The 27,634-nt window shown below is 43.0% G+C and overlaps 1 protein-coding gene across 3 annotated transcripts in view; it reads right to left on the bottom strand.

Moving 5' to 3' along the window:
• The window catches only part of SETBP1 (SET binding protein 1), a 379,355-nt gene that overhangs the window by 171,367 nt on the left and 180,354 nt on the right, over nt 1–27,634 (bottom strand). For all 3 annotated transcript variants that reach the window (XM_040478948.1, XM_040478950.1, XM_040478951.1), the window contains one exon: nt 17,155–17,208. In XM_040478948.1, coding sequence (XP_040334882.1) covers nt 17,155–17,208 — 54 coding nt within the window. The remainder of the gene's footprint in view (nt 1–17,154; nt 17,209–27,634) is intronic.

Genomic DNA, 27,634 nt, shown 5'->3' on the forward strand with positions numbered 1-27,634 from the left:
ACTGCCCTAAAAGTAGGAGTCTCTAGTCTTTTCAAGAAGGGAAACCCCAGGTAATCTTTTTCATGCTCAGGATAGACAGAGAGCTATAAACACATGGTTGGTTTGACTGATGTGCCAATCAGGAGACTGGGGACTTCCCCAACTGAGAATAGCATCCCAGTTGATGAAGGAGGTGTGACTTCTGTATGCCGATGACTCATGGCCTCAGATGAATGGTGCTAGGCTCTCTTCAGTCATCAAACACTTCCTAAAGTCTCACTGGGTGCCAAGCACTGCATGAGGTAGGAGAGTTTAAAAAGCCTTCTTTAAATGGCATCTCCCTTGTATCAGGCAGTTTACATTGGTTGTTTCTAATCCTTCTAGTAACACTCAAAGGGAGTTCATGTCCCCACTTGACAAAGGAGCAAACCAAAGTTAAGTCATTTTCTCAAGATCATACACCTACTAAAAGGAAGAACAAAGTTCAGACCCAATTGTATCTCATACCAACTCCAAATTCTTCCCAAATACCACATCTTGACACTACTCACTCATTCTCCAATTTATTCATTCATTCATTCATTCATTCAGCAAATGTTCCTGAGAGTCTACTGCAAACCAAGGGTCTTTGCTAAGTTCAGTGTGGAAAATCTTTCACCAGGAATTAGAGGGTCACTTTGGAGGTGCTTAATGGGAACTCTTTGGGAGTTTTAGAAAGCTGTCACTTATATGTGGCATTAAACAGAATAGCTGGCATCCTTTGAATTAACAACAGTAGTAAAATGTACAGTCTAGTATTTTCAAAAGGAGAAGAGGTTGCCAAGCTAATGAAACTCCCAAAGATGAGGTTTTCTCCATATTTGGAAAGGACGTTTCAAGCTTAAGAGGAATCAAATACACCTGAAAAGTGATAGGACTCTTCCCACAAAAGGCATCTATGCAGACCCAAGGGCTACAGATTCTAATTTTAAATTGAAACCACGTCTACATATGAATATAAAAGTTCATTTAAAAAAGTACTGGGAAAAATATGCAGGCATCAAAAAGTAAACAGGAAAGGTTTTGATCCATGTGGGTCAAGGAACATCTTGGACAGAGGAAATAAAAATATAAGTAGTCAGTGCTCCCAAGCAGTGAGCTATAGAAGAGCTATACTTATTCTTAAAAACGTTCATTTATACTCTTTATAGTCTCTGGAAGTCTGACCTCTTAAAGGCTGGGCTGGGATGGGAAGGGATAGAATGCAATGGGATAGAATGGAAAAGGGTAAAATAATAGAGCTGGAGGGAAGACTTCTAAAGCATCACACTCTTTCATTTGGCAAGGAAACTGAGACATGTGGCCTAACTAACAGCTGGAGTGGAAGCTGTATCTGTGGCTGCTGGGGGTGCAGATGAAGAGGTGAAGGTTGATTTGATTCCACCTGTGCTCAGTTGTCATCTGGAGGCTACAAAGAAACTGAGACACAACATACTAAGAGGCAATGAACTCACAACATACTAAGAGACTCAGATTACCCACATCATGTATTTTTGTAAAGACTTCTTCAAGATGCCAGCAGGGTCTAGCATAATGGACTGGAAGAAGTTTTATTTGAACAACAGTATCTCCACTAACACATTTTCCATGTATCATCCTTTGGCACACATATAAACTATTTTCTTAATGGTACACTTTGAATTACTCAGAATTTCTGGAGATTCCAGTTCCATTTTCCAATGACCTTCTGGTTTCTGAGTCTAAAGTGAATTTAAAAAGGTTCTGAGCCCGGATCTAGGAGTGGGGCCTGTGGCCCGTAGGCTCTCAATGCTGCCACTGGAAGGACCTCCCAGCGCTGATGTTCCTCACCTTGCAGTGCGTGTTTTCTTGGAAAGGGTGGCAGGGAAAGAGACACATAGGATGCAATGACTTGGGGAAATTCCAAGCTGGAGAGGTCTCATAATCACATGTATTGAAAAAATACTTTATCCCAGACAAAGCACTAGGTCCCTTACATGTGTACTTAAACATTCTTAAAGCCAGGTAGGTGAGCATTACTCCCACCATTGTACACGTAAACAAACAAACAAACAAACAACTGAGGCTCAGAGAGGTCAGCTAAGATCACAAAGCTAGGAGGTGATGAAGCTGAGATTCAGTCTCAGGTCTCAAACTTGGATCTGGACATGTAGAACCCCCCTGCTACACTGCCTTCCTTTCAGATGTCACTCAAAAGCATCTGGAGATGAGGCATTAACTGGGCACAATGGGTTAAGTTCCTTCCCTTGCTGGGAAATTCTTCCTAAGTAAACCAGAAATATGCCTCTTTCAACAAACTCCCATTGGGTTTTAGGTTTTCTGTTGGGAAACAATTAGTTTAGCAGAAATTCTAAATATCTTCTTTATATAAAACAGAAATGCATAGAAATGTACTTACGGGTAAACAATACCAGCTGCCCTGCCATCTTATGTCTGTGGACAAGAGGGCAAAGAACAAAAGGGGAAAAGGGGTTTCAGAATCTGAAGGTCTTGGTAAATTCTTGCTGTCCCTTTACCACTAAACAACTGAAGACTTTCAGCAAATCTCTTCACCTGCCTCAGCCTCTACTTTTTTCTTCTGTAAACTGGAGTTCGTTATCCTTGCCTGTTTCACAGGATTCTGGCACTCAAGAAGGTCTATAGAATGTCAACATACATAAATACAAGCTTTTTTTTTTATTGTTTCATATCCTATATATGGGTTTAGAACCTAACTCCCTTAATTTCACAAGAGTGAGGAATTAAATATCTTTTTAAAAAGTCTCTCTGGCCACAGCTTTTGGTAAGATGAGTTCAAACATCAACAGACATCCTGATGAGCTAATCTAGACAGATTCAGGTTTAAGCAAAAGTAGAATCACTAAGACTGGCACAAGAGCCAAGTTCTTTACCACGCTGGATTGTTTATGGCATTGAAAAAACAAAGATATTCTAGAGGAAGATGGGAGATGATTATTTGCTGCAAGAGGAGAGTTTAGTTTCTTGGCTGAGCTATGTTAGTGACTCTGAGACTAGCTCAGGCTCAAGGGGGCAGACACACAATCACACCCCCACTGAGATAACTTATGATGAAGTACGTCTTGGAGCACCCTGCCCATGGGGGAGGCTGTGTCACCAAGCCAGAGCTGTCCTCTAGGTTCCCTTGTGAATAAACAATCTCCCCAAAGACACACAGATTCCTGAATACTTTCCAAGTTGTGCTGATGAGGAGGCCGGACATGGCAGCTTTCTTTGCCATCGGGTTGTAGTGTAGCTGAGGCTGCGTACGCATGGCATGATTTGATGCCCTCACCTCCATTTAATGCTTTGTATGTTATCTCCTAATTTCCAAGGGCCATTGCCATCCCCAGGGGGTTGCGGGAGACAAGCTCTGTCTCTTATCTGAGAGCCAGGGACGTTATCTAAATAGCTGCCACCTGCAGAAAGGCTGGTGTCAAACCAAATGCACTGGTTCAAGTACTGTTTTTAGGGGAAACAAACATGTGTACACACATGTGTCCATGTGTGTGCATGCATACACACACGCAGGCTCTCTCTCTCTTTCTCCTGGAATGAATTATCTGCAAGGCTGCCGAAGCCCATAGCATAAGCCATGCCATGCAAACCTGACATCCTACGGACCCATCCCCTGTCCCCGCCTGATCCCATGTCTGCCTTCCTATCTGAAATAGGACCTGCCCCAATGCTGGTATTGTGGGCAGGGAGCCTTCAGCAGCAGCTGGGAGAGGGAGGGTTTGGTGAGCTCAGAATCACTCTCCTGGAGTCAATGGCAGCAGTCTTTGAATTCAGGAGAATCCTTACTTCCCCAGGCAAGGGAACCTTTATCATAGTTAGGAAGGAGGAAGAGGCAGGTTTAAAAAACAAAACAAAACAAAACAAAAAACACCAAGATGACACAAAGGTTGCTTGTCACAAAGCAGAGGGAAGAGAATAGCTTCCCATTCTCCTCCAGGCTCTGGCCTCAGATGACAGCTGAGCACAAGTGGAATCAAATCAGCCTTTAGCTCTTCGTCTGCACCCCCAGCAGCCACAGATACAGCTTCCACTCCAGCTGCCAGTCAGGCCAAAGCGCTCAGTAAATGCCCATGATTAGCGCCTTCCTCAATTGGGAGTGTAAATGGAGAATCACAGCTCACTCCCCAAAGTAGCTGGAGCCACACACCCATTAATTTCTATGGAGCCAAATGTAAATAGAAAATCAATGTCCCTGTACACTCTCCAAATTTTATTTCCCTTGCTAAAATGCTGCAGGGAGGAGGGATATCTTCCTCTCTGACGATCTCTTCTCATATTTGAAATGATCTGTATGTTTGACATCCAACCAAATGATTCTCAAAGGGAGACAATGAAAGCCCCCGCACCCCCATTTGTCAGTATTTAAGGCTTAATGAACTCTTGGCGAGTTCTCTCCTCCCAGAGCTTCACGTTTGTTATTACTGTTTAATGGTGATCTGTCCAACATTCCAACATGCCAAGAAGCCTCGCTTGTAATCAGAAAAAATTTATTTATTTACTGGTTTCATAATCTAAATAGGTTTTCTGGAGATTGCTATGCCACACTCACTAAGAATTACCACACCCAGCTGTGCTCTTTGTATTTAAATCCAGGCATTTTCCGGTGAGAGGGGCACTGGGTCCAGCCTGACCAGCCTGCTCCTGCCTCCATCTCAGAGATAATCTCCCTCAGCTGTGTATGAATCTGACCGAGAGGAGTAAGTACATTCAGAGCTCGAAGCCTTTGGGTGCACAAGATTCGCTACAAATGCACATTCACAGTAAACAAAACCCATCAGGCTCCTGCAAGAGTCCGACGCCTGATTGCACTAAACACATCACGGTGGAATCTGCAATTGGCAAAGTAATTGGCGTTATTACAGCTGATGGGGAATTTCTGATGCTGCCCGAGCTCTCCTTTGAAATAATACTCAGCCATTTAATTTGTCCAGCTCTCGTTTGGCTGATTGCTCTTTTCTGCTGGAGTTTATCAAGAATGAAACGCGCTGTCTCTCCAGACGCCTGCAGGCTGAGATTTTACAGGCATTTCTTTTTTCTACACTGTCCCCACTTCTCCCATGGGCCCCTGGCCTTAGTCTCTTGTCACAAGACACCAGTATTGCAGGAGGTTGGAGGTGGAGCAGGATCAAACTTCGCTTTAATTCAAAGCTGCGTACTTCTGGTCCCAATTCCAGAGGTGCCTGAACACTCCTGTTAGACCATAAAGCAACGGTGAAAGAAGAGCAAACCTCCAACGATTTGGTTGTACTAAAGAAGGCTCATGAAATCTGTTAGCTCCAAAAATCAAATAATAGAAGACATCTTCACTATAACCACAAAGTTAGATGGCATTAGAGGAATATACAAATTTGGATGCATGAATTTTTGTTTGAGTGATCTCTTTACACCCCTGGGGTGCACACATGCATACCTAGAATGGGTTCTACAGATACTTAGCGCGGAATTTTTTGTTAGAAGCATGTGGATTCTTTGCTTTACACAATACTCATCCCCCACCCCAGTCCTCACTTTGGCATTTCTGCTGCTATCCAGAAGAAGGGCAGGAAAGGCAAATTTAGCCAGCTGTGTTTTCTCACAGTACAGACAAGGCTGGCGTCTGGGCACAGACCTCTCATTTCCATCAGCAAGCTACTTGCCCTGACTGCTTACCGGAGACAGGAGTCCTGTGGCCAGGGTGGCTCTCTTCTGCAGGTGCTGTGTCAGTCTGAAGGCCCACAAGATCTAGAACCCACATGCTGCTTGAATCACCCCATGCCACACTTTTAATATAGAAACAATGGAATTTATAGGTATGAAAGGCTACACATAAAATCCTCCCAAATCCCCAAGCCCTAACACAGTCTCTCTGAACAGCCCCCATCCAAATGCCTTTTGGTACAGTTCCTCACTGCCTTTTCCAGGCAATAAGTCACTGTGTCTATGATTCTTCTACAGGGTGAGAGCCAAAGTGGACATCCAGAATTGTGCTGAGGATCACTAAACCCAAGGGAGTGGGTTCAGATGAGGCAATACTCTGGTGGCTGAAAAACCTCTTGAGACATTTGTTTAAGATCATTTTAATAATTTCTGGCTGGCTATTACTTCAACAGGGGGAAGAGAGAAAATGTTAATTCAGAAAGTGTCATGGGTGGTAAGAGAAGGAAGCAATCAATGAAGGCACTTCTGGGTGTTCTTATCTCCTAGCAATGGTCCCTCGCCATCCCTTGTCCATTCCTGTCCATCTCTATCCTCCTCCCTCTCCTGTGAGGGTCACTCATTCAGGGCCAGAGCGCCTACCATTGCTCACTTGGATTGGCAAGCATCATGAACAAATTAGTGAAAAGATTAAGAGAGATCCAGATTTTTTGTTTTTGTTGTTGTTGTTGATGTTTTTTGATTCTTTGGTAATCCCAAATTGTAGCCTACAGCTGCAATTTGTGCTCGAACCTGACTTCAGAAGTCCAGGTTCCATTCCAAGTATGTAACTTACGAGAGTAATAAGTACTATAGCACACACTAATGAAGTGCTTACCAGATGCCAGACATGGTCCTTTGGGTCTATCTATTCAGTCCTCCCCAAAATGCTATTGGATAGGTACTCTTCTTTCACTAGTGAGGAATCTGGGCCACACGAAAGTAACATAACTTGTGGAGGTCACCCAGCTAGTAGACGGCAGACCTGTGATTCTACCTTAATCAGTTTGGGCCCAGCATTGGTGCTCTTAACTATTTTTTTTTAAATTTTTTTTCAACGTTTTTTATTTATTTTTGGGACAGAGAGAGACAGAGCATGAACGGGGGAGGGGCAGAGAGAGAGGGAGACACAGAATCGGAAACAGGCTCCAGGCTCCGAGCCATCAGCCCAGAGCCTGACGCGGGGCTCGAACTCACGGACCGCGAGATCATGACCTGGCTGAAGTCGGACGCTTAACCGACTGCGCCACCCAGGCGCCCCGGTGCTCTTAACTATTAAATGATAAACTGATAGGAAATGTTCTCTGTGTTAGATATTGGATACAGAAGGGGAGGTTTACGTTCTGTTTTTAAATAAGCACCCCTTTTTATTATTTATAATAATAAAGATTATAGCAACATCATATCAGGTTTTTCTGTCACATGCATCATTGGCCTGGGATACCTATTGGTGGTTTTCCCAGAGGTTCTGATAAATATTTCCAGGAAGGTGGAAGATGCGGAAGGAAGCTCATGTGCAGAGCTAAAGTGGGGGAAGGAGATGGTCATTATCAGGGTAATATCAGAAAACTGTGGTGGAGGTTGTTTGCAGGCTTAATACAGCCTCCAAACACAAGCCAGCAGATGGCTGGAAGGCGCCGCTTGAGGACTGCAAGCTGTTCCACTAGGAGGGGCCCTTCTCCTGCAGGGTAGGGGGAGTCTCCCCAAGCCTCTCAGTGGATCCCTTTTGTTTGGAACAAGGTGGTAGGAAAGGGGTTGGGTAGATGGGTGACAGGACAAGAGGGTTGAAATGTGAGCCACGCAGTATGGTTGGAAAGCATTTAAAAAAGGAGTTGGAGGGCTGGGCCTTCTTTCTCATGAGCCCGGCTTGAAAATATCCTGCTAAAGTAAATATGAAGAGGACATCTTCTTTCAAGTTCTAAGGTGGTCTGTGAATTTGCATTTCCTGCATGTGAGTCATTTCTAGACCTAAAAATATAAAGAACAAAATGATGCATCATTTTAAAATCTAGACTCAGGGAAATCTGATGCTGTGACTCAATCCACTAATAAACACAGATATTTAAGATACATCGCCAAACATCAATGAACCCCCAGCCTTAAGTGATTAGAGCTACAGGGCAATTTTTAAGAAGCTCACATTGAGGCCCCATAGCCAAAGGACTGGAGGAAAAAAAAAAATGAAAACCAGAAACATGAAGACAGTGGAAAAAGTCACAGAGTGATTAATGGCTTCAGTCTCAAGGGAGGATAGAAATCATCCAATCCTACACCTTTGTTGTGAAGTTTTTTGTTTTGTTTTGTTTTGTTTTTAGATGAGAAGACTACAATTGAAAGAGAAGAGAGTCATTTTCAAAGTTAATCCCCACTGGTTGGCTTCACTTTGTTTATATTTCTATTCTGAAAAGTTGAGCTTAAATCAGATTTTGAAAGGCTCAATCATTTTTTAATATACTAGCAGGGATAACTTATGTTGATTCCTCTAACAAAATGGGAAAACTTGCTGCATATGAATAACCCCTCCTTTCCCAACACCCACCTGCCATCTATCAATTTCCTGGTGTGAACTTCTGCATATTAGGTTTGTTTTAAGTTCAGCCCACCTGTGTGAGGCCTTCAGATGGTCAGAGCATCTCAGGAGAAACAAAATATTCACTAAAGAGATTTAGTATCCCAAGAGAACTTATTAAGACTTCAGAATATTCCACTGAAATGCCAGACACTCTGGAAACACCTGGAGAACTTCCCTGTCCAGGACCAAATGCCAATGCTGGTTTTTGTTTGTTTGTTTGTTTGTTTTTTAACGAAACAAAGACAGTGCAAAAAAGGTATACCTATAGTATGAAGCTGCTGATTTCATGTAAGAAAGTTTTAACAGTGTCAGCTGAGTACAGTGTAGGCATATGCACGTGAGCAAAAACTGTTAAAAATGCTCTCTTATTGTCATAGATATCCATGGCTAGTAAGATAAATAATTAAGTGCGTTGTCTTAGGAATTATGGGAAAAGATCCATGTTTTGTGTAAGTATCCTACAAACAGAAAGACAGCTTTACAGGCAAAGCCATTTTGCGGGGAGGATGGGGAAACATTACTCATAATATAAATATATTCACATGAGCTCACAGAAAAAGGCAAAGAAAAAAAGAGTCTTAGATCGTACACTTTTGATAAAATTAGAAGCTGCATAATTAGAACAGAGCTTCTCAAACATTTATTGATTAATGACCAGATGTTTTTACCCTGACCCATATTTTTGTACGGTTACTTTGGTAAAATACTGTGAAGATAAATTAGTAGGTAAATGATCACATGCTTGGATATCATGGAACCGTCAAGTGGCTATAAAAGTTTCTAAATATTCTGTTTCTAGATGTATCTCATGGTGTGCCAGTAACACACACTGGCCAGCACTGTTCTGTAGCCCATGCTCTGAATAGTACTGAACCAAGGAGAAAAGGTCCACAGCAGCTGACAGGAGGCAAGCCAGAAGAAAGGCCTTGAGAAAAAGGCATCCATTTATCAAACAAGAACCTGAGCAATGAGGACTTGTGGTGTCAGCCTCGCTGCTGATGCCAGGGGATGTGGTATGCTGGTCACCTAAATGCATTCTCTGCTGGGGTAGTGTTGTAGAGCCAGATCTGTTTAGATATCTTTTTTGAGTTCAGAAAGAATGTCTAGGTAGCAGAGGAGACCATAAACCCAACACTATAACTAACTAGTTTAAAATACTGGTCAAATCTCAACTATTGAATGGAAATAGAGGATGAGCAAAGGTATAGGCTTTACAGAACCCACGGTTAGCTCTACTTCCTCTGCCTGGGCCTCGGTTTCTTCCTGGTTAAAGGGGAAGAGTGAGATGGCTGATAAGGGGCCTGATGTGGAGATTAGGTGCCAGGGGCCAAGTGAAGCACATGGCACCTTTCTGACACAGGGGAAACACTATTGGAATTTGGGGCCTTTACCTTCTCTACTCTTCAAGACTTCCTCTGTGATGCAGCCTTGTCTAGAAAATGAGGAAGTTGATTTGGATCCTGGTGGGCTTCTGAAAACACCAATATCTAGACTCCACCCAGACTAATTGATGGGGTGAGGCCTGGCTCCTGTAGTTCTTACAAGCGCCACCCCCGCCCCCCCATTACTCCCACCTGCAGTCAAGATTGAGAGCCCCTCCTCTAGGTGCTCACTAGTGTGTCTTTCAGTTTTGCAATGGAGGGAGGGAGTCAGCACCACTTGTGGGACTTCCTTATGTATCGTCTTGCTTTGGAAGGACTCTTCCGCAAATGACAGAGCAGATATTAGGTGGTGAACTCAAAACAAGCCAACCTGTTTTCCCATTGCTGTGTGTCTGTGATGAGAGACTACACTGTCTCCTTCTGCCTCAAATCAGTTTCCATCTCTGTAAAAGGGGCAACAGCCACCACAATTCTGCACTTGGGAGTTTGTGAAGGATGTGGATGAGAACAACAGAATTCTTTGCCTAGATGGAAGGGTTCACAATGCTCTGTAGCGATTCCCTCTACTACTCTGAGATGTGTAATTTTTTTTTTCCTGGAACCTGGTGAAGTATAAGAAAACTCAACACAATGTACCAAAAGTAAAGATGAGGCTGCTTATCCTTGTATTATCAGTGGTCATTCTGGGTTTGACTTACCTTAACAGCATGGATAAGCTCTGATTCAAGGTGGCATAGCAGAAGTGGTTTAGGACTACTGATCTAGACTGCTTGGGTTCAAATCCCAATTCTGCCACGTATGGGCTTTGTGACTTTACCTTTTCTATGCTTGTTTGTAAAGTGAGGATGTTATTACTAATTTCACAAAGATATTGTAAAGATTAAATGAAATAATACCTGTAAAGTTCAAAGGACACTTTCTGGCATATAGTATACTCTTACTAAGTCCTCATCATATGTACACTTAACCAAAGGCAGTGTGAACATGTATTAACACCAACTCCTGTTGAGTCAAACATGAGCTGGATGCTCTGGATTTTCCAAAGCTTCCATTTTAATCTTTAGAACTGTTGGTGCTGAACTTGTAGGCAGCGGGTATTCATTGGAATAGAGTCAGGTCATTGTGATTCTGTTGCGAAACACATAATCACATGAAACAACAAGCAACTTAGGAACTCAGTAATTTCATGCCAACAAGAAAGCACCTGGGAGGAAGGTCTAACTCTCCAACCTGTCCTGTACTTGTCAGTGTGGGGCACCCATTCATAACAATCAAAAACATGGAACATCATGGAGCCATAGACTACTGTCATGGCTCCTTCTCTGGAGAGATGCACAGCTAGGATATCTATCTACTCAGAAACTCCATAACCACACCTTCCTAGAAAGCAGCTTTTCCTCACAAAATATTTGGGGTTCTTGCATTAAAAGCTTCTGAAGCCCAGGATGTTATGCAGATGATTCTACATCCCCTGATGACGTAGGAGCAGAAATGACTATGGGGCCCGAGGAAAATGGAGTAAAGTTTATTTAAGGATGAAAAAGCTCTTCTCTTTTGAATACTGGGCCATACTTATTCTCAATCCAGGGATGAACACGGCAGCTTCTCAGCCTGCACTTCCTTCTCGGCCCCCATTTTGCTTGATGGTACTGCTATTTCTCTAATCACCCAACTATTTGCCAGGTCCACTGATTGCGCCTCCATAATTTCTTTGGAATTCAATCCCTCAGCAACAGTCCCACTAACCCCAGTCCAGCTGCATTCCCTGTGTCTCAAATGGACCCATGGCACAGGCTCATTACTGGATCCCTTCTTCACTCCATCCCACCTACTACCTATGTCAGCATCATCTCTGCCACAGCACCAGCTCCTCCCCATCCTCAAACCTTCAATGGCTCCACCTTCAGGTGGATTTTAAGATCTAAACTCTGGATCCCGATTCAAACAAATCAACTGTAAGACAACATGTTAGGGTAATCAGAGAAATCGGAATATGGACTTGTTATCAGAAAATACAAAGGAATTACTGTTACTTTTGGTAGGTGTGATAATGGCATTGTGACTGTATTTTTTTTTTTTTTAAAACTATTTGTTTCTTCTTACTGAAGAATTTATGAGTGAAATAACATAACTGGGAGTTTTAAAAAAATACTCCCCCCCAAAAATTAAAATTAAAATTATAGTTATATACATATAAAATCTATATGCATATATAAAATTACATATATATGTGTATATATTTATATATATCCATAGATATCTATATACATATCTATATCTTGCAGTATAAAGTAAGATTGGCAAATAGTAATTATTATTGAAGCTGGCCCAGCAGTGTGCTGGGAACCAATCATATCAGCTTCAGAAAGCTGACTGTCAAGGACTTTGCAAAGAGTTTGTTAAACCATTGGCAGCTTAGAATTGGTCATGATGGGGATATTTAAACCACAGAAACTAGCAAATGCTACAAACCAGGGCTTTGGTGGAAACAAACCACTGAAGTTGGATAATAGATAATAATAGTTGGGTAATATATGGAGGTTTATTATACTTTTATGCCTACTTTTGTATGAGTTTGAAAACTTCAATAACTGCTCGTTAAAAAAAAAAAATCCAACTATTTCCCCAGATATTTAAGACGTTCTTGCAATTTGGTTCCAACCTAATTTGCAACCATTATCTTCACTCCAAGTCTCCAGAACATTCCCAAGCATCTCCACCCTTCTTTTGGTCTTCATCCGGGCTTCCCCTGACCTGGAATAAGTTCACTACTTCACTATCACTCATTTGGCCCAGGTACAATGACACCTCCACTTGGAAGACTTCCCAGTGTACTCTATATAGATAAATTTTCTCCTTCTCCTGAATTCTTAAATAACTTAACCAGTAGTTCTCTAATGGAAGAAAAAAATTTAACTCACTAGGCTGGCAGTCATCACAGTAGGCTGCTTTCACAACATTGTATCATTTGATCCTTACAACTATCTGTGAGATTAGCTACACAACTTTTGTTCTTTAATAAGGAAAATGAGGACTAAAGACATTAGGCAACTTTCCCAGGGTTGCATAGTTGGTATCAGTGGCAGAACATTACAGAACTGAGGAATTCTGGGAAAGACTTTGCACAGCAGGGAGTGCCACATAAAGGTCCCCATGGGTGCCTTTGAATAAAATGGCAACTTGATGACAGAAAGCCCTGTTTTCTTGACACTGAAAAATGTCTTCCTATATGTTCTTGACTTACTTCCTTCTTGCCTTTCACTACATTGTACCCTTAACCATAATAGCAATGGACCTTTTAGAAGTTCCTTACACATGGCTACCCCTGATAGGACAGCTATTACACCTGCCCCACAAAATTCTGTCATGAGGCACACTTGAAGCAAAACTCCATTTTTTCTACAGGAAGTATCCTCCTCTCCTCTAAGACCATGGAGAGTGCATAAAATAGGTGAGGAACAAGCCCTTTAGTGGGCTCTTTCCTCTGGAAAGAATGGGTTTTTTTCAAGGTCACTTTCCCAGCATAGACACTGGGCATGTGAAGCCCTGCATCTGAGTCTGGACCCTATACTATGGTTATTTCTTTACCACATCCCCCACCCCTTGTAAGTGTGCACACAAATGCCCATGAGCACATTCACATGGACACCTCGCTGGAAAGTTTAACAAGTCTTCACATCCCTGCAGGAACTGAGAAACAAAAAAACTAAATGCCAAGTAGCCTTGGACGCTAGATTGAGGGCAGTGGAGTTAGCACTTGCATTTGCTCCTGGAGATCTCAGTCTACAAAAGTAATGTGATGTCTAGCAAGGGGGAGGTGGTAAATATATGATGGGACCAGCAACTAGATCAAAAGAGCCAGCTGCTAGAAGATTCTTCAGTGACATGGAAAGCATGCAAAGAAGGTAACAAAAATCATATAAAATATGGTATCACATTTTTAAAAATCCAACAGATGCATATTTATTGACATACAACAAAGACTGTAAGACTATCTCCCAAAATGTCATTATCTATATTTCTGGGGTGGAGTTAGAGGAGATTTTTTCTGTTTTTTTCTGTACTTTCGAGATTTATTTTTTAAGTTATATATTTTTTCAAGGTTTTTGTTTTTTTTAATTTTGAGAGAGAGAATCCCAGGTAGGCTCCACTCTGCAGTGTGGAGCCAGACATGGGGCTTGAACCCAGGAACCATGAGATCACAATCTGAGCCAAAATTGAGTCAGACGCTCAACTGACTGAGGCACCCAGGAACCAAACTATATTTTTTAACAGTTAATGCCCATCACTGCACAGGTTACAAATATTTTTCTCGTGGTAAGAACTTTTAAGACCTAGTATCTTAGCAACTTTCAAATATACCATATTATTAATTATAGTCACCATGCTGTACATTATATCCCTAAGACTTATTTATTTTATAACTGGAAGTTTGTACCTTTTGACATCCTTCACACATTCAAAAGTTTCTACAGTGAATACTTATACCTTTTATATGGGGGGTGGGGTGGGGAGAATAAAAAGAAAATCAGAGAAGAAAGCATTTGATTGGTGGATTTTGCTAAAGGGAATGAGATGCCTGCTTTTATTCTCATGGAGGGTGGAGAGGTATAGTCTGGCAGAAGGGAATGAGGGTCCCCATTTCCAACTATCCAAAGACAAGGAGAAAAGGAAACTCAGTGCATCTGTTTCTTCAAAAAAGCAAAAGAACAAGATAATGGAAAATAAAAATGCTTGGGGCTGGAACCAAATGGAAGGGAAGGGTCTGGGGGGGCTTCAAGTGTGGATTTCAGAAGCTTTTCTGAAAAACCCATGCCTTTAAAACTAGCTAAGAATGGCAGCCACCTGTCAGCCCAGGCCTGACTCTAGGAGACAGTTCCATCCTGTGCAGTCGAGAGGCCAAGTACACCAGTCCAGGAAGAACACTCATCATTATCCTCCCAGACTTAGAACCTTAGCATCCATCATCAGGCTCTTCTTTGGAAGTAATGTGTTTGTTTCCAGGAATGAGTATGGTGTCTTTATAAACCAATAATTGTGGGGAGAAAGACAGTCACTTCCTTACCCTCCTTTATCTGGATGCAGAAAGGACAGAGACAAAGAGACAGAACAGTTTAGTTCAATACAGTTGCTGCCCCACACTTTCAACACTGAGAGCCGTCAAAGATTACGGAGGGAATTGTGGCTATCTTCCTTACACAGTTGCAGCAGGAACAGGCACCAAGGAGAAGAAAACCCTTTACATGCATGTGATAAGTGTGAATCCTGTGAAAGCTGACAGCCTGTCAATGCAACTGGGGGGGGGGGGGTCCTAGATGTCTTAGTGAGGTCCCCTCCTGAAAGTCCCCCACAGTTCCTGCAAGGGAACGTGTCTGTGAATTATTGCAGACATCAGGATGCATGGGGCTCAGTTTCATCTGAAACGAAAAGAGGAAAATAACAACAGAAACCCACAATTTGGTGCAGTGGGGCTGGGAGAAGGCAGCCTAAAGCACGTGGGCAGCATTTGGTTTCTGTTCGGAAGAGCACCCAAAAGGTGGTGTTGACTTGAGACACATCCGGGCCTTTTTGATTTAGGAATAACACTGGAGAATTAACTTTGATCTGGGCATTACACTCTGCCCACAAGATTCCCAGGGCTTCCTGGCCTCAGGAACACACATCCTGAGGAGTGAAAAATATGCATTTATGTCTCCAGCCTCAGGGGATGTCACACAAATGGAATAATGTGGAAAGGTCAGACAGAACCAGGAGAGTGAGCCATCTGCACCAGCTAGTGTGGGGTTATCTGTGGGAGAACAGAAGCAGCCTTTCTAGAATCACAGCCTCAAATATTATGGACATACCCCAGATATATCTAACCTTTCCTTTCCTTAATAGTTCACTTTAAATCTAATATCTAGAAATGTAGCTCAAAAAACGTGGCAAGAATATGACCACCTCAGAAAGAATCAGTGCCAAAATCATAGAGGCAAACATATACACACACCCCTTCCGTAAACTCAGTCTCTACCACGTGCCTTTCCAAGCCATGAAACATCACAGAGGCCTTTTTTACCCTGTTTATTTCTATAAATTTTCAGATAAAAATGAACCTTTAACTGGGATGCCACTGCGTGTGAGTGTAGCCATGGATGGGGTATGGGTAAATGTTGATTTTCTTTCGTCTTTGTTTCACATCCCTTAGCTCACCTGGAAGTTTGTATGAATATGTGAATGAGTGATTATCAGTTTTCAGTAGTTGTCAAAAGGTTTGCTGGTTATCTACTTTTAAGACTTCATGCATCAACAATGGATAACAAGGATCAACAGAAGGGCACCAAATCCCAAACCAGTGCAAGGATTCATCTTTGACTCTCACCCATGGAGCTCTTTGTTTTGTTCCATCTCCTTCTCAAGCCTCTCATTTTCTACTCTTTGCTCTTGTCCCCAGCTCTCTGTGTGATCTGGGGCCATTTCTTATCAAGACCCCCATCCTTGGTTCTCTTGCAGGATGAGGGGACATAGGATGTACCACATGTAGAAGTATAGTGAGGGCATGGTGAGCTCTTGGATATGAAACAGATTTAAAGAAGAAAACATTACCAAATATATGGAATTCTTGCTACTAGAAAATTACTTGCTCTGTCCCAGATGTTCTCTTCTGTGAGCTACGGTGTCTCCCCACAGAGGTACAGAACAATGGGGATCTTAGGAAGGGCATTGGTTGGGTAGTGACAAAAAGGTTTATATTAAAAGAGGGATGGGGCAGGGATGGAGGACCACAGCTGTCACTCTTGGGTTTACCTCTCTTTGTATACATGTTGCATCTCCACTGGGGTCTGTGGAGGAACAAAAGGATCTCAGCGTGTCTGCTCTGTATATGTGTGTATGTGTGTTGATGCTTATGTGTTCCTGTGGTACCAGTTATACTCTTCCAGGGACAGGGAGGGTGATTTTCCATCTTTACCGCTGCCAAGGGGGGTTTCAGAGAGCCCTTGCCTGCTCCCTTGTGTGTTCTGCCTGTGATGACCTCCAAACAGCACTCTGGCCAGAGAGAATGGTGGCCTATTTCCTGCCCATGGTCAGCAAAACGCAACCATCTCTCTGTGCACGAGTCTGAGATGACCTGGCCACCAGCCCATGACTCCAAGTCATATTCGCACAACGTTTTCAGAAATGTGAGTATCGTGTCCCCAAAAAGGGAAATCCATGGTAGAAAGCCAGCCCCACCCCATCCTCTACCTCCCTGGTTTTAGCCTTTTCCTGTGCTAGACTGTGCACCACCAAGCATTACTGCCATCTTGGCCTATGTTTTTGCCCTGCTATAAAATATTAAGAAAGATAGCAGAAAAAGATACTTTTGTTTGCAATGACATGAAGCAGGAGCTCATTGTCAAGGGTGACAGAGTCAGTCTGATGGAGAAAATGTAAATCCAAGATGGGGGTTTCTGCCCTGGCCCCAACTTCATGTGGTCATGACCAAACTAGAACACTTCACTTCCCTGAGCTTCATAAAAGGATTGGTGGACTTACCTGTGGCTGAAATCCTTTGAGGTCACTGGCTGCAAGGTCACTGGCTGTGAGGAGCTGGAAAAGAACAGAGGGGTTTTCTGAGTTTGCACAAGTTTGCACACACTGTCCTCAGGACAACTTATCAGTGATGGACTTACCACCATCTAGATCTGGAGCTAAATGTGGTATTTCTGGGCCAGGAACCTGGACCCAACAGCCTCCTCACCTGGTGTCCACCACAGCTCTGACTTCTTCACCTCCCTCTGCAGCCCCCTGTCCATGCACCTCCAATTCTACAAAGGGTCTTACATTACAGATGGGATTATGTATGCCCTTCAGCAGGTCCACAGCCTCCTGAAATTGTCAGTACAATTATGTGTGAATTTATAGATGTAGAACACTTCCTTAGGGAGAGGGTCCCTGTCTTCCTACTATCAAAGTAGTCTGTGATATCATAAGCTAAAGAGACAGTTAAAGACTGTCTCCTCTGGGAGGGCTGCTTCTTCCTCTTCCTCTTCCCCTTCCTCTTCCTCTTCCTCTTCTTCTTCCTCTTCCTTTCCCCCTCCTTCTCCCTTCCCCCTTCTTCTCTTTCTTCCTCTTCTACTTCTTCTCCTTCAGTTAGACCAGTAAAAAATAACCCTCCCTTTACCCACCTACATGTGACTCAGTTTCCCTTCATCATATATTACCTTTGATCTTATATACTATGTAGGTATTCACAGCTTATGCCTCAAACTGCCATGCACAGTATTAGAAGATAAGAGTCAGGTTTATATAGTTTCTGTGTTTAATCAATATTAAAGGGTCAAGTTCATGTTTTGATATTTTTGCATCCTCTCCAGAAAGCACCAAATAAAAGCGTACGATTAATTGCTAAAATAATCACATTCTTTATTGTTGCACAAAAATGCTGGGAAATTGTAGGATAAAGAGAAAAAGGGCAGATGCTTATTTTGATTCAAGGAGTGTGACTGCTAGCTTTGTTAGGCCTGGAGAGCATCTGTGAAAAAGAGGAAAGATTTCATGTTTGCTGTAACAATATTTTGTTCGGTTCAAGAAAGAGAGGGAGTCATGCTGGGCTCCAATGCCTCTAGCCTTCAGGAAAGCTCAACTGGGCTGCTTAGCTTCTCTAAATCACTTTGCCAAAAATGATACATAAAGTGGTGTTAACTCCGGAATAGAGCAGAAAGGAGGTAGACAGTGTACACACTGTACCTTTCTCCCCACACCCAGTCCTGAGGGCTAGATTCCTCATGCTGAAGGTGCCTGGAGAAGGTGGCATCAGTCCTGACAGACAGATAGTCTGGCCCCTCTGTTTGTTATGAAACAACCAAGCAACAAGCCATTAGGGTACCTGATTAGACACCGAGGGCCAAACCTAATCATAAGACTTGTTAGTCCCTGCCTTTAAGGAACCTACAGATTGGTCAAAAGATGAGATATGTTTATGTCAGTGCAAGCAGAGAGTAGTAGAGTGTAAGCATCAAACTGTGTGCATAAAGCAAGAGAGGTCAGGGCAGGGTTGCTTTAGGAAGATGGAGATGGAACTGAGCCTTGCAAACGCAAAGGTGGCAGGGCAAGGGGCTTCGGATGGGCAGGTGGAAGAAGAAAGACATGGACGAGGATGCGCCAGTCCCAGCCCAGCTCCCTTTGCATCTGCTCATTGCCAGCCACGGTGTACAATAAGGAGAAAGGAGGGAATTAGGAGACACCGAGGGTAGAGAATAGCCTAGGTAGCCAGCAGTGTGGTCCCTGCCTTACATACTTTATTAAGCTTCATGACTGTCGCGTGAGATCAAAAGTATCTCCACTTTATGAATGGGAAAACCGAGACTCAATGGAGGTTAAATAACATTTTCTAGGTCACGCAGGTAGTACGTGTATGTATCCAAAACTATATTTTCCCAAAGCTCGTCCTCTCCCTTCTATGCTATGATGACTCCGGATTATAGCACATTGGTGATAATTTGTGGAGGTGGAGTAGGAGAAAAAAAAACGAGTGTTACTTTATTAGTCAATGAGCCACAGGCAGTAACATAAAGCATATCCCTATGAATGACCCTTCACTGACCCTTCTTCCAGACATTCTTTCATTTAATTGGTAATGACCATCTACTCTTCAGAGCTTATCAGTGCAGTCTAAGCCTTTAACTTGAGCTGAGCAAAGGTTAGGGTAGAATTGGGGAGGAGTGACAGAAAGTCTGGAGTGAGGTATGGGCATGGGAGTGACCTTTGCAAGGACAGAGCCACCAACATGTGTTAACACGTAGGATCAAACCTCGAATTCTCTAGGCCTTGGGAATCCAACAGGCAGGGATCTTTCTTTCCCTCTTTTAACAGGTTCGCCAGAGAGAAAGCATGAAACAAAACATCTACTTCCTCCTATCATGAAATGCTTCATCTAGAGTCAACCACAAGGGTGTTTACAGCATCATAACATATGCACTATTCCCTCGTGTCAATGGTTTTGGGATTGAGAAGTTACCAGATCCATTTGTTTGGTTGGATATAGAGATAATGGCATCTTTGGTTATTACTTGTTATGTCCCTAGCTCAACAAAATTAGGATCTATCCCACCTTCCTGGAAGCCTTAATATCTTCCTTCCTTCTCTTCAAAGGAAATCAGATGCATGTAACTTAGTTCTTAATTATTTAAGGCTCTGTTTTGTGTTGTCGTGTGTATTTTTTGTTTTATTTTTTCACTTAACGAGACCAGGCCCAACAAGACATGATTTATATCTTATGTAACTTCTGCATTCCTCAAAGTGATGAGAAGAGTCTAAACAGGTGATTAGTCAATAAATACCTGTTGGCCAAATGACTTAAAAGGAAACTGGTGAATATTGTCAACCTAGAGGTGAAGACTAGAACGGCTAAGTTGCTGAGCCTGGAGAAAAGAAGTGTGACAGACAGCTTATGACACCCTTCAAGTCGACAAGAGGAAAGGGCACTCAACATCTAGAGCATTTCCTGCATGAAGTAGGCACTCAGATATTTGAATGAATTAATTAACTTACATGATGAGAGCAAGCTTTTCTCTCCTTGCTGTAGGTTTTATGAGTGAACACTTCAGTGTAGGAGTCAAAGTTAAATTGAAGGAAAGCTGGTATGAAAGAGAAAGTGGTTGAAAAGTGAATGAACCCACTACCAGAAAGAGAAGGCAAGCTCCCTTGCCTGTGGATGAAACAACACAGTGAGCCCATGGCCATTCAGATGTGGTCGTTTATCTGAGCTGGGTTTGGGGGGGGCAGGAGGAGGTGTCGGGTATGGTTACCAAGTACTTCCAGAACTTCTGAATGTTTTACCTTTGAAATTCTGAACTATTTCGATCACAATCTAGCACAGAGATAATCTAGGTGTTATCTGACATGGAAACAGCCAAAGGCAAGCTTTGAGACTTCCTCCCTCAATGGTTCCAGAATGAGCAGTGTGCAGAAGTCTGCTTTTCCCAAAACATCCAGCTAGGTAGGACTCCCTGCCTGCCTGGCTCCTGGATTCTACCCTTGCTCTAACCCAAATACATGAACTCTTTGGCAAAACACAGACCCTGCTCCTTGGCCACTCCCATTTACAAAGCTGATTATTTCCTAAATGTCTACACATTCCACACGCAGGAAAGGAGAAAGGACTGGTCCTCAGCACTGAAGCCTGTGCTCAGATGTAGATTAGAAATACAGGATAGGAGGTCCTCCTGCATTCTGAAATTGCAGCCCACCCAGATCTGTACCCCAAAAGAGTTCCAGTCTTAAAGACTATCAGAACCTGAAGGAGACAGCTGAAGCTCTCTGGGTGAATAAGAAAAATCACCATGTCTACAGTGGGGTCAGGAGCCACTTCTGTTAGGGAACTAGAGCAAGGGAAGGTAGTATAGTCAGAGAGCTCCTACTGTGTCCACCTCTCCCTCCCTTCAACCAGAGTGGTTCTGTTTTTCTTTCTTTCATGTACACAAATTAATTTAGAGTCAAATGTTCTGCCACTGAAATGAATTTCAACCTTCCAGACTAAGTCCTTATTTTGCAGAAGAAGTTGATAAGTGACTTCTTTAAAAAAATCTTTTTTAATGTTTATTTATTTTTGAGACAGAGGGAGACAGAGCGTGAGTGGGGGAGGGGCAGAGAGAGAGGGAGACACAGAATCTGAAACAGGTTCCAGGCTCTGAGCTGTCAGAGCAGAGCTCGATGCGGGGCTTGAACCCACGAACTGTGAGATCATGACCTGAGCCAAAGTCGGACGCTTCACTGACTGAGCCACCCAGGTGCCCCAATAAATGACTTCTTCAAGATCACAAGAAGCCCGGGTGAGTCCTGTAATCCCCAGTCCCCCTGCAGAAACCCCCACTAGTGACCATCTCAGTCCAGTCCAACCCTAAGTCCAGACACAGCTGGCTGCCTGCTCTGTGCTGAAAGAGAGGTGCATATGCTCAGAATACAGGAGAAACTGAGGCCTGGGCAAGAAGACATTCAGGTGTCCCTCCACAAAGCCAAAGCCACTGCCCTGAAAAGCATTGATCTAGACCCTCTCCAGACCATCCCCCTACTCAGAGACTGGCCTCATTCTGTCCCACTGGAAAACCGTTCACTGCCCAGAGCAGCCTGGCTGTGCAGGGAGGCATCCAAGACAGGCAGGCAGAGAGGGAGGAAAATGCAATCTGCTATGGCTCTGGGGACTTCAATCAGGCTGAAGTTAATGAAAAGGATCCTGCCTTTTCCCAGGACTGCTAAATGTCTGCACTGCTCCCAGTGAGAGGGTTGAGCGGGTGTTGGGGGAGAAGGGCAGACAGAATTACATTTAAAAGGCAAAGGAAGGAGAAAATTCTTTCATCTCCCTGGTGGAGTGGGCAGTGTTCCTGCGGCCCTGTCTCAGACCATTCTCATTCCTGACACGTCTTGCTGTTCTCTGGAACAGTCCACATTCAAAATATTAGGATGATGACCCTGCTTTCCATTTTTGAGGAGCTGCAATTTCTCTCTTGGCACAAGTTCTTTTTTTTTTTTTTTTTTTTTCTTTTTTTTGTCTCTCCAAGCCCGAGGGGTGGGTTAAGGAGCAGGTAGGAGGGTGAAGGAAGCTGTGAAGCTCTGAGGGGGCGAGAGAGGAGTCTCTTCACCTTCGGGTGCAGAGGCATTCTGCTCTCTGCTCTCCTGCCACCCAGCTCTCTGCATGGGGGTCTCCCTCTGCTTCCCTCACCAAAAGTCACCTCCATCCAGCTGCAGCCAGCCTCACCTTGTGCCCTCTAGGACTGTCCCTCAAGCAGCTGCCCTCCCACCCACTAACTTCCAGTGTCTAAAGCTTCCCTCAGAAGATGACAGGAGGCTACTCCCTTTTCCTCCCTGTACCCTCCTTCCCCAGAAACAGTACTTCCCTTCTGCTGGCCCTTTACCAAAAGGACACACCTCATTTGGGAAGAGTGGGGCCTAATATATCCCCACTGATCCCCCAGGGGATCATGACCTGGGGTACATGTACCTGGGAAGGGAGTCACTGACACAAAAGGGAGGGATGTGGGTCACCCTGGACATCTATCCAGAAGGATCTCAACCTTACAGACATGCAGCTGGACACACTGAAGCCTCATTGTACTGAGGACCTTCTAGGTTATTTTCTCTTTACAGATATTTCTTCCCTTGTGGGCCTGGGAAATAAATGATGGCATGGGAGATGGATGGATGGATGGATGGATGGATGGATGGATGGATGGATGAGTAGGCTGATAGATAAAAGAACAGAGCAAAGATGGCCTTGGGGTAATAAATGCTCCAGTTTGAAATTGTCCTTAAATATACCATCCTTTCATTAAATAAAACTTCTAATTAACCCCCTTCATACACACACACACACACACACACACACACACACACACACAACTTTTCAATCTGTTCCCCTTTTCTCTTTCCTATTTTGTAGGAAATGGATCAGTTTCTCCCTCTTTACTTTGTAAAGTGTCATTTGTTTCTTCCTTTGGCTATAGGATGGAACCTGAAACCCATCCCAATCCAGGCCCTCAATCCACAAAGTTCAGGACAGCCTTTATGGAAGGTAATGTCCCAGCAAGCCAAGACAAAAACAAAATCAAATGTGTGACTGGGGTTGTTGAAAACTGACTAGGCCCACTCTTTAACTTGGCAGAAAGGAAACAGACTCAGAAAGATTGTGAGTCACCCAATGGATAATCTGGAACAAAGCCAACCATATGTATGCAACTGAAAGAAAGTTTTAGATGCCCTAACACAGAGGACTGGGAGATTCTGAAAGGGCCGGGGAGAGGTGCAAGGTAAGTCAGGGGTTAAGACAGAGAAAAAGGAAGAAGCTGAAGGTGATTTCCACCAAGCAGCAGGCTCTGGAAGCACCCACCATAAGTGAGCTCACTACTTCACCAGGACCACAAAAGACAATGTGGAAATTGGAATAGGGAGGTGAAATGGTACCATTAGGTTCCTGCTCCTAACAGGGCTGGTCAATGGCCATTGCTATACAAAAGGGCATTAGTTAGACTTGGAGGGAGAAAACTCATGTCCTAGCCCTGGTTCCAGCTCAACTCACTATAGGATCTGTCACCAGCTCACTTCACCGGTCCAGGTCTTCTTTTACCGCCTATAGAATGACTTCTACGCTCTCTCTGGCCGTACACTTCTAGCACCCTAACGTGTCCTTCTCACCTCAGGGACCAAAAAGAGACGGAGCAGACTCTTTCTAGTTTTCTCCCCTCTTCTCTTTTCCAGCAACTCTCCTCCCAAATACATACCTTTAAGAGACTGTCTACACTATCTGGAAGTATCCCTAATCAGAAAGACAAAAAGGAGGGCAGTGGGATGGTCTTGTACGGGTGTCTCCATTACTGGACTGGTGTGCAATCAGGAACTTAGACAGATGGTCACTCAGATTGCTACATGGGTTCATCATCCCAGTAAGCCTGCAGTCACATCCACATCTGAGCTCAAGGTAAAAAACCTTACAATTCCAAAAGCATTAGTCTAGCTGCCAAGACATTTGGAGTGTGTGGTATAGAAGCCAAGCACCTGGCTTCCCACCAGCCAAAGAAGCAAGTTACACACTTAAAGCTGCCATTCTGGTTGGGCTGAGTGTCCTTTTGCTAAATCCTTTCAGCCTTCATGGAATTTTAAAGGTTGAATCTGAAACCACTGACAACTCCAGTCTTAGCTATGGAATCCATTCCAAAGAGCAACAAGGATGACTAATAATAACTGAATATAACTGCAAGCAAGCCTGGTCTTGCAGTAATATATATATATACGTGTATATATATACATATATATGTATATATATATATATACGTGTGCATATATATATATACACATGCATATATATGTATATATATGTTTATATGTGTATATATGTGTATATATATACATATATATATATACACACACATATATACACATATATATATATATTATTTTAATGTAGGGGTTCTAATATTTACAGGTGAGATTTCTAACAAAATGCCCTAGGTATGCAGCCAAAAGAGCTCTACTTTTTTTTTTAAGCTTCCATGTGTAACCTTGCACATACAACCTATGTTCTAATGGTGGTATTCATATTTGTTGTCCAAATCACAACTGTTTCAACTTTCGAGTGGAAATGTCTTTAATCCTTCTTCTTGTAGATTAGAGCTATTACTACAGAGACCTAATGACAGAAAAGGACTCTTATGCCTTAATCTGGAACTCACTGAGACAATGAGTTTTGTTTTATGTTACTTCAAATTGGTGAACTTATAGAAGCTTGTCCCACCCTTTTTGAAATACCCATTAGAATTATTTTTAAATTCCTTGTTCCTTAGACCAAAAAAAAATGGATTTCACAGACAGCATCTTGTGTGGTATTGGGTGGGAAGTTAACAAAGGTACACCTGGTATACACGGGGACGTGGATGTTCACATCCCCATTTATTAAGTATTTCGGTAAAAAGTAGCTCAAGTAGGTTAAGTCATTTCTGAAAGTATACAACAAGTGAGTGGTCGAATGGCATCAGAGCCTCGTTTGGCTGACTCATGTTCTTTTTTCACTACATCATGATATTCTATGAGCCATGCTATTTTTGGAATATGCATGATCAAGTTCTAGCACATCCTCTTATGATGCTTCTGACACCTCGGAATGAACCATGCATAACAAACTTAGAGAACAGTGGTTTTCAAACTGTGCCCTATGGAGCCCTGGATTCCACAGAAGGGTCCTGGCGACTGTGAGTAGATGAGAGGAGGGAGCTGGGTTCCAACCCCAACCCCCTTTATTCAGGGCAGCACAACTTCTATTGTTATTTCATATTGGACTTCTCTGTGAAGATGATTTAAAGCTTTACAAAATAGAAATTTGGAAATTCATACCTTAAAAGAGAAGACCCTTAGACAGGTGAACATGCCATTCACAGTGCTAACTGAATATACCTGGGGAAAGGAGAATTAACCTTTACAACTCATTTTAGGAACACATTAGACCTCGTTTTAGGAACACAGCCTTTAATACTTGCTATGAGTTACTCATCAGGAAAATCCTTTCTCTTCCTTTCTTTACACTTTCTGTAGGCAGTGATGTCTGCTCTCTTCTCCTGAAGTTCAGCAAGCTACACGCTTAAGGAAGCATAACTAATTTACCAGGAAAGGAAGGAGCTAAAGATACGTTGCTTCTCAGGAGCCCAATCTGGGCTGTAGGTCCTTTCCTTTGAACAAAATGAAGAAATCACATTGCAAGCATCTGTGGGCTGTTTCCAAAGTCCGTAAAAGGCCAATAAAGGAGGTTCCCCTCATTGAACATATGCCAAGCAAGGCTGGATGCTGAGGGGAGGGGAGGAACCCATTCTTATCTCTCTCTTCTCATCATTTTCTGAGTTTCTGCTTAGAACTGACCAGATGATCGGCTCACTTGGCTCTACAAATCATATTAAAGCTTTTAAATGCATCCCCTTGGTGAACCCCAGAAAATTGGTTCGCACCCTTAGGCTCACTCTCAGCAGAAAATGGAAAAGTCAGAAGGTACTTGCTTCAGAGAGGGTCTGAGCACTGGAGTCAAAAGCTCTGCTCCTCACCTCAGTGAAACCAGTTTGGCTGGTAATCTGGGTCCCCTAGGCTAAATCTGGAGCAATTAATCACAATTACAGGTGAATATCTAAAAGGGATAAAGTCAAGCTGGACCTTGCAGGTGCCAGCAGCCATAGCTTTTCTAAGCCTCAGGTAAAACAGAAGGATCTCCTCCAGGAAGCCTACCCTAAACTCTTGGAAATTATAATAAGAAAAACAGTTTATTTTTCAGGAGCCACCTTTTGCTTGTCATTGTACCAGGTAGATGCTTTAACTTCATTACCCCTCTTCATGCTCACATTACCAATGCAGGATAGTATTATTTTTAACAATTTATAGTTGAGCAATCTGAGGCTCCAATTGGTTGAATAATTCAGGGTTATGGAGGCAAAAAGTGACAGAACTGGGATGTGACCATGACTCTGAATCATGACAAGTCCAGACCTCTGTCTAAGCCATCCATGACCCCCTCAGTCATCCCTAAATGGATTGGTGCTTTCTCCCTTCCTATGGTGCCAGGGAGTCAGTCCTGGCTCCAGGGACATTTTTATCACTGCCAGCTGTGCCCCAAATGACTTGCCATGCAGGTAGGAGCCAGGCTTCTCATCAGCCCCAGGTGGCCTCACAGTGCAGGTATCTAAGGTAATGCCCACTCTCTTGATCTTCTCCTCAAATTTCTCTGAACTCAAGATAACTTTTTCCCAAGGAACTTTGTTCATGAATTCTAGCTGACCAAGGACTCACTAAAGTCTGCACTGTACATTTACACGGCCATAAACTTCCTAACCAAGTTTATACTCTCTCCCCACCTCCTACCTTTCTCTCCTCCATTCCTTTTTCCTTCCCAGCTAATCAGGGCATGCTAAGTTCCAGGCATGTCACAGATGCTGGGAGTCCCCATGAACTACTAAATGCTTTCCAGGTATCAGCTCATATCATTACATTTTCTCAAGAACCTCGTGAAGCAGTACCATGAGTACACCCATCATACAAATGAGAAAGCAGAAACTTAGCTACAGGAAATTATTTATTCAAAGTTGCAAGACAGCAATTGACAGATCCAGAGAATATGCTCAATTCCACCTGAAACCATGGCCTATGTTCATTCTTAACTACTCCATATGTGTGGGGCTGGCAGGCAATCTAAATGTTGTCAGAGGTCATCTCATCCTGGTTAGAAAAGATCTCTGTCTTTTAGAGATGCTAACTAAGACACAATGAGGAAGGCATTTATTTAAAAAAATAAATAAAAGGTAACCAATAATGGGAAGTGGGTAGTTGCATCCCAAGAAGGAATAATATTATTATGACCATAAAAGTGGGCACTTTAGATAACACACAAAAATGGGAAATCCCAAGTACTCCATCTCTGTTACAACAGGCATGAAACATGGTTTATGTCCTCCTTGAATTCAACATAGGATGAGGACTAGGAGGAATAAGTAGTAAAGACAGTTTTGCACCT

The sequence above is a fragment of the Herpailurus yagouaroundi genome, unplaced genomic scaffold (assembly GCF_014898765.1).
Source record: "Herpailurus yagouaroundi ecotype Mexico unplaced genomic scaffold, PumYag 142, whole genome shotgun sequence".
NCBI lineage: Eukaryota > Metazoa > Chordata > Mammalia > Carnivora > Felidae > Herpailurus > Herpailurus yagouaroundi.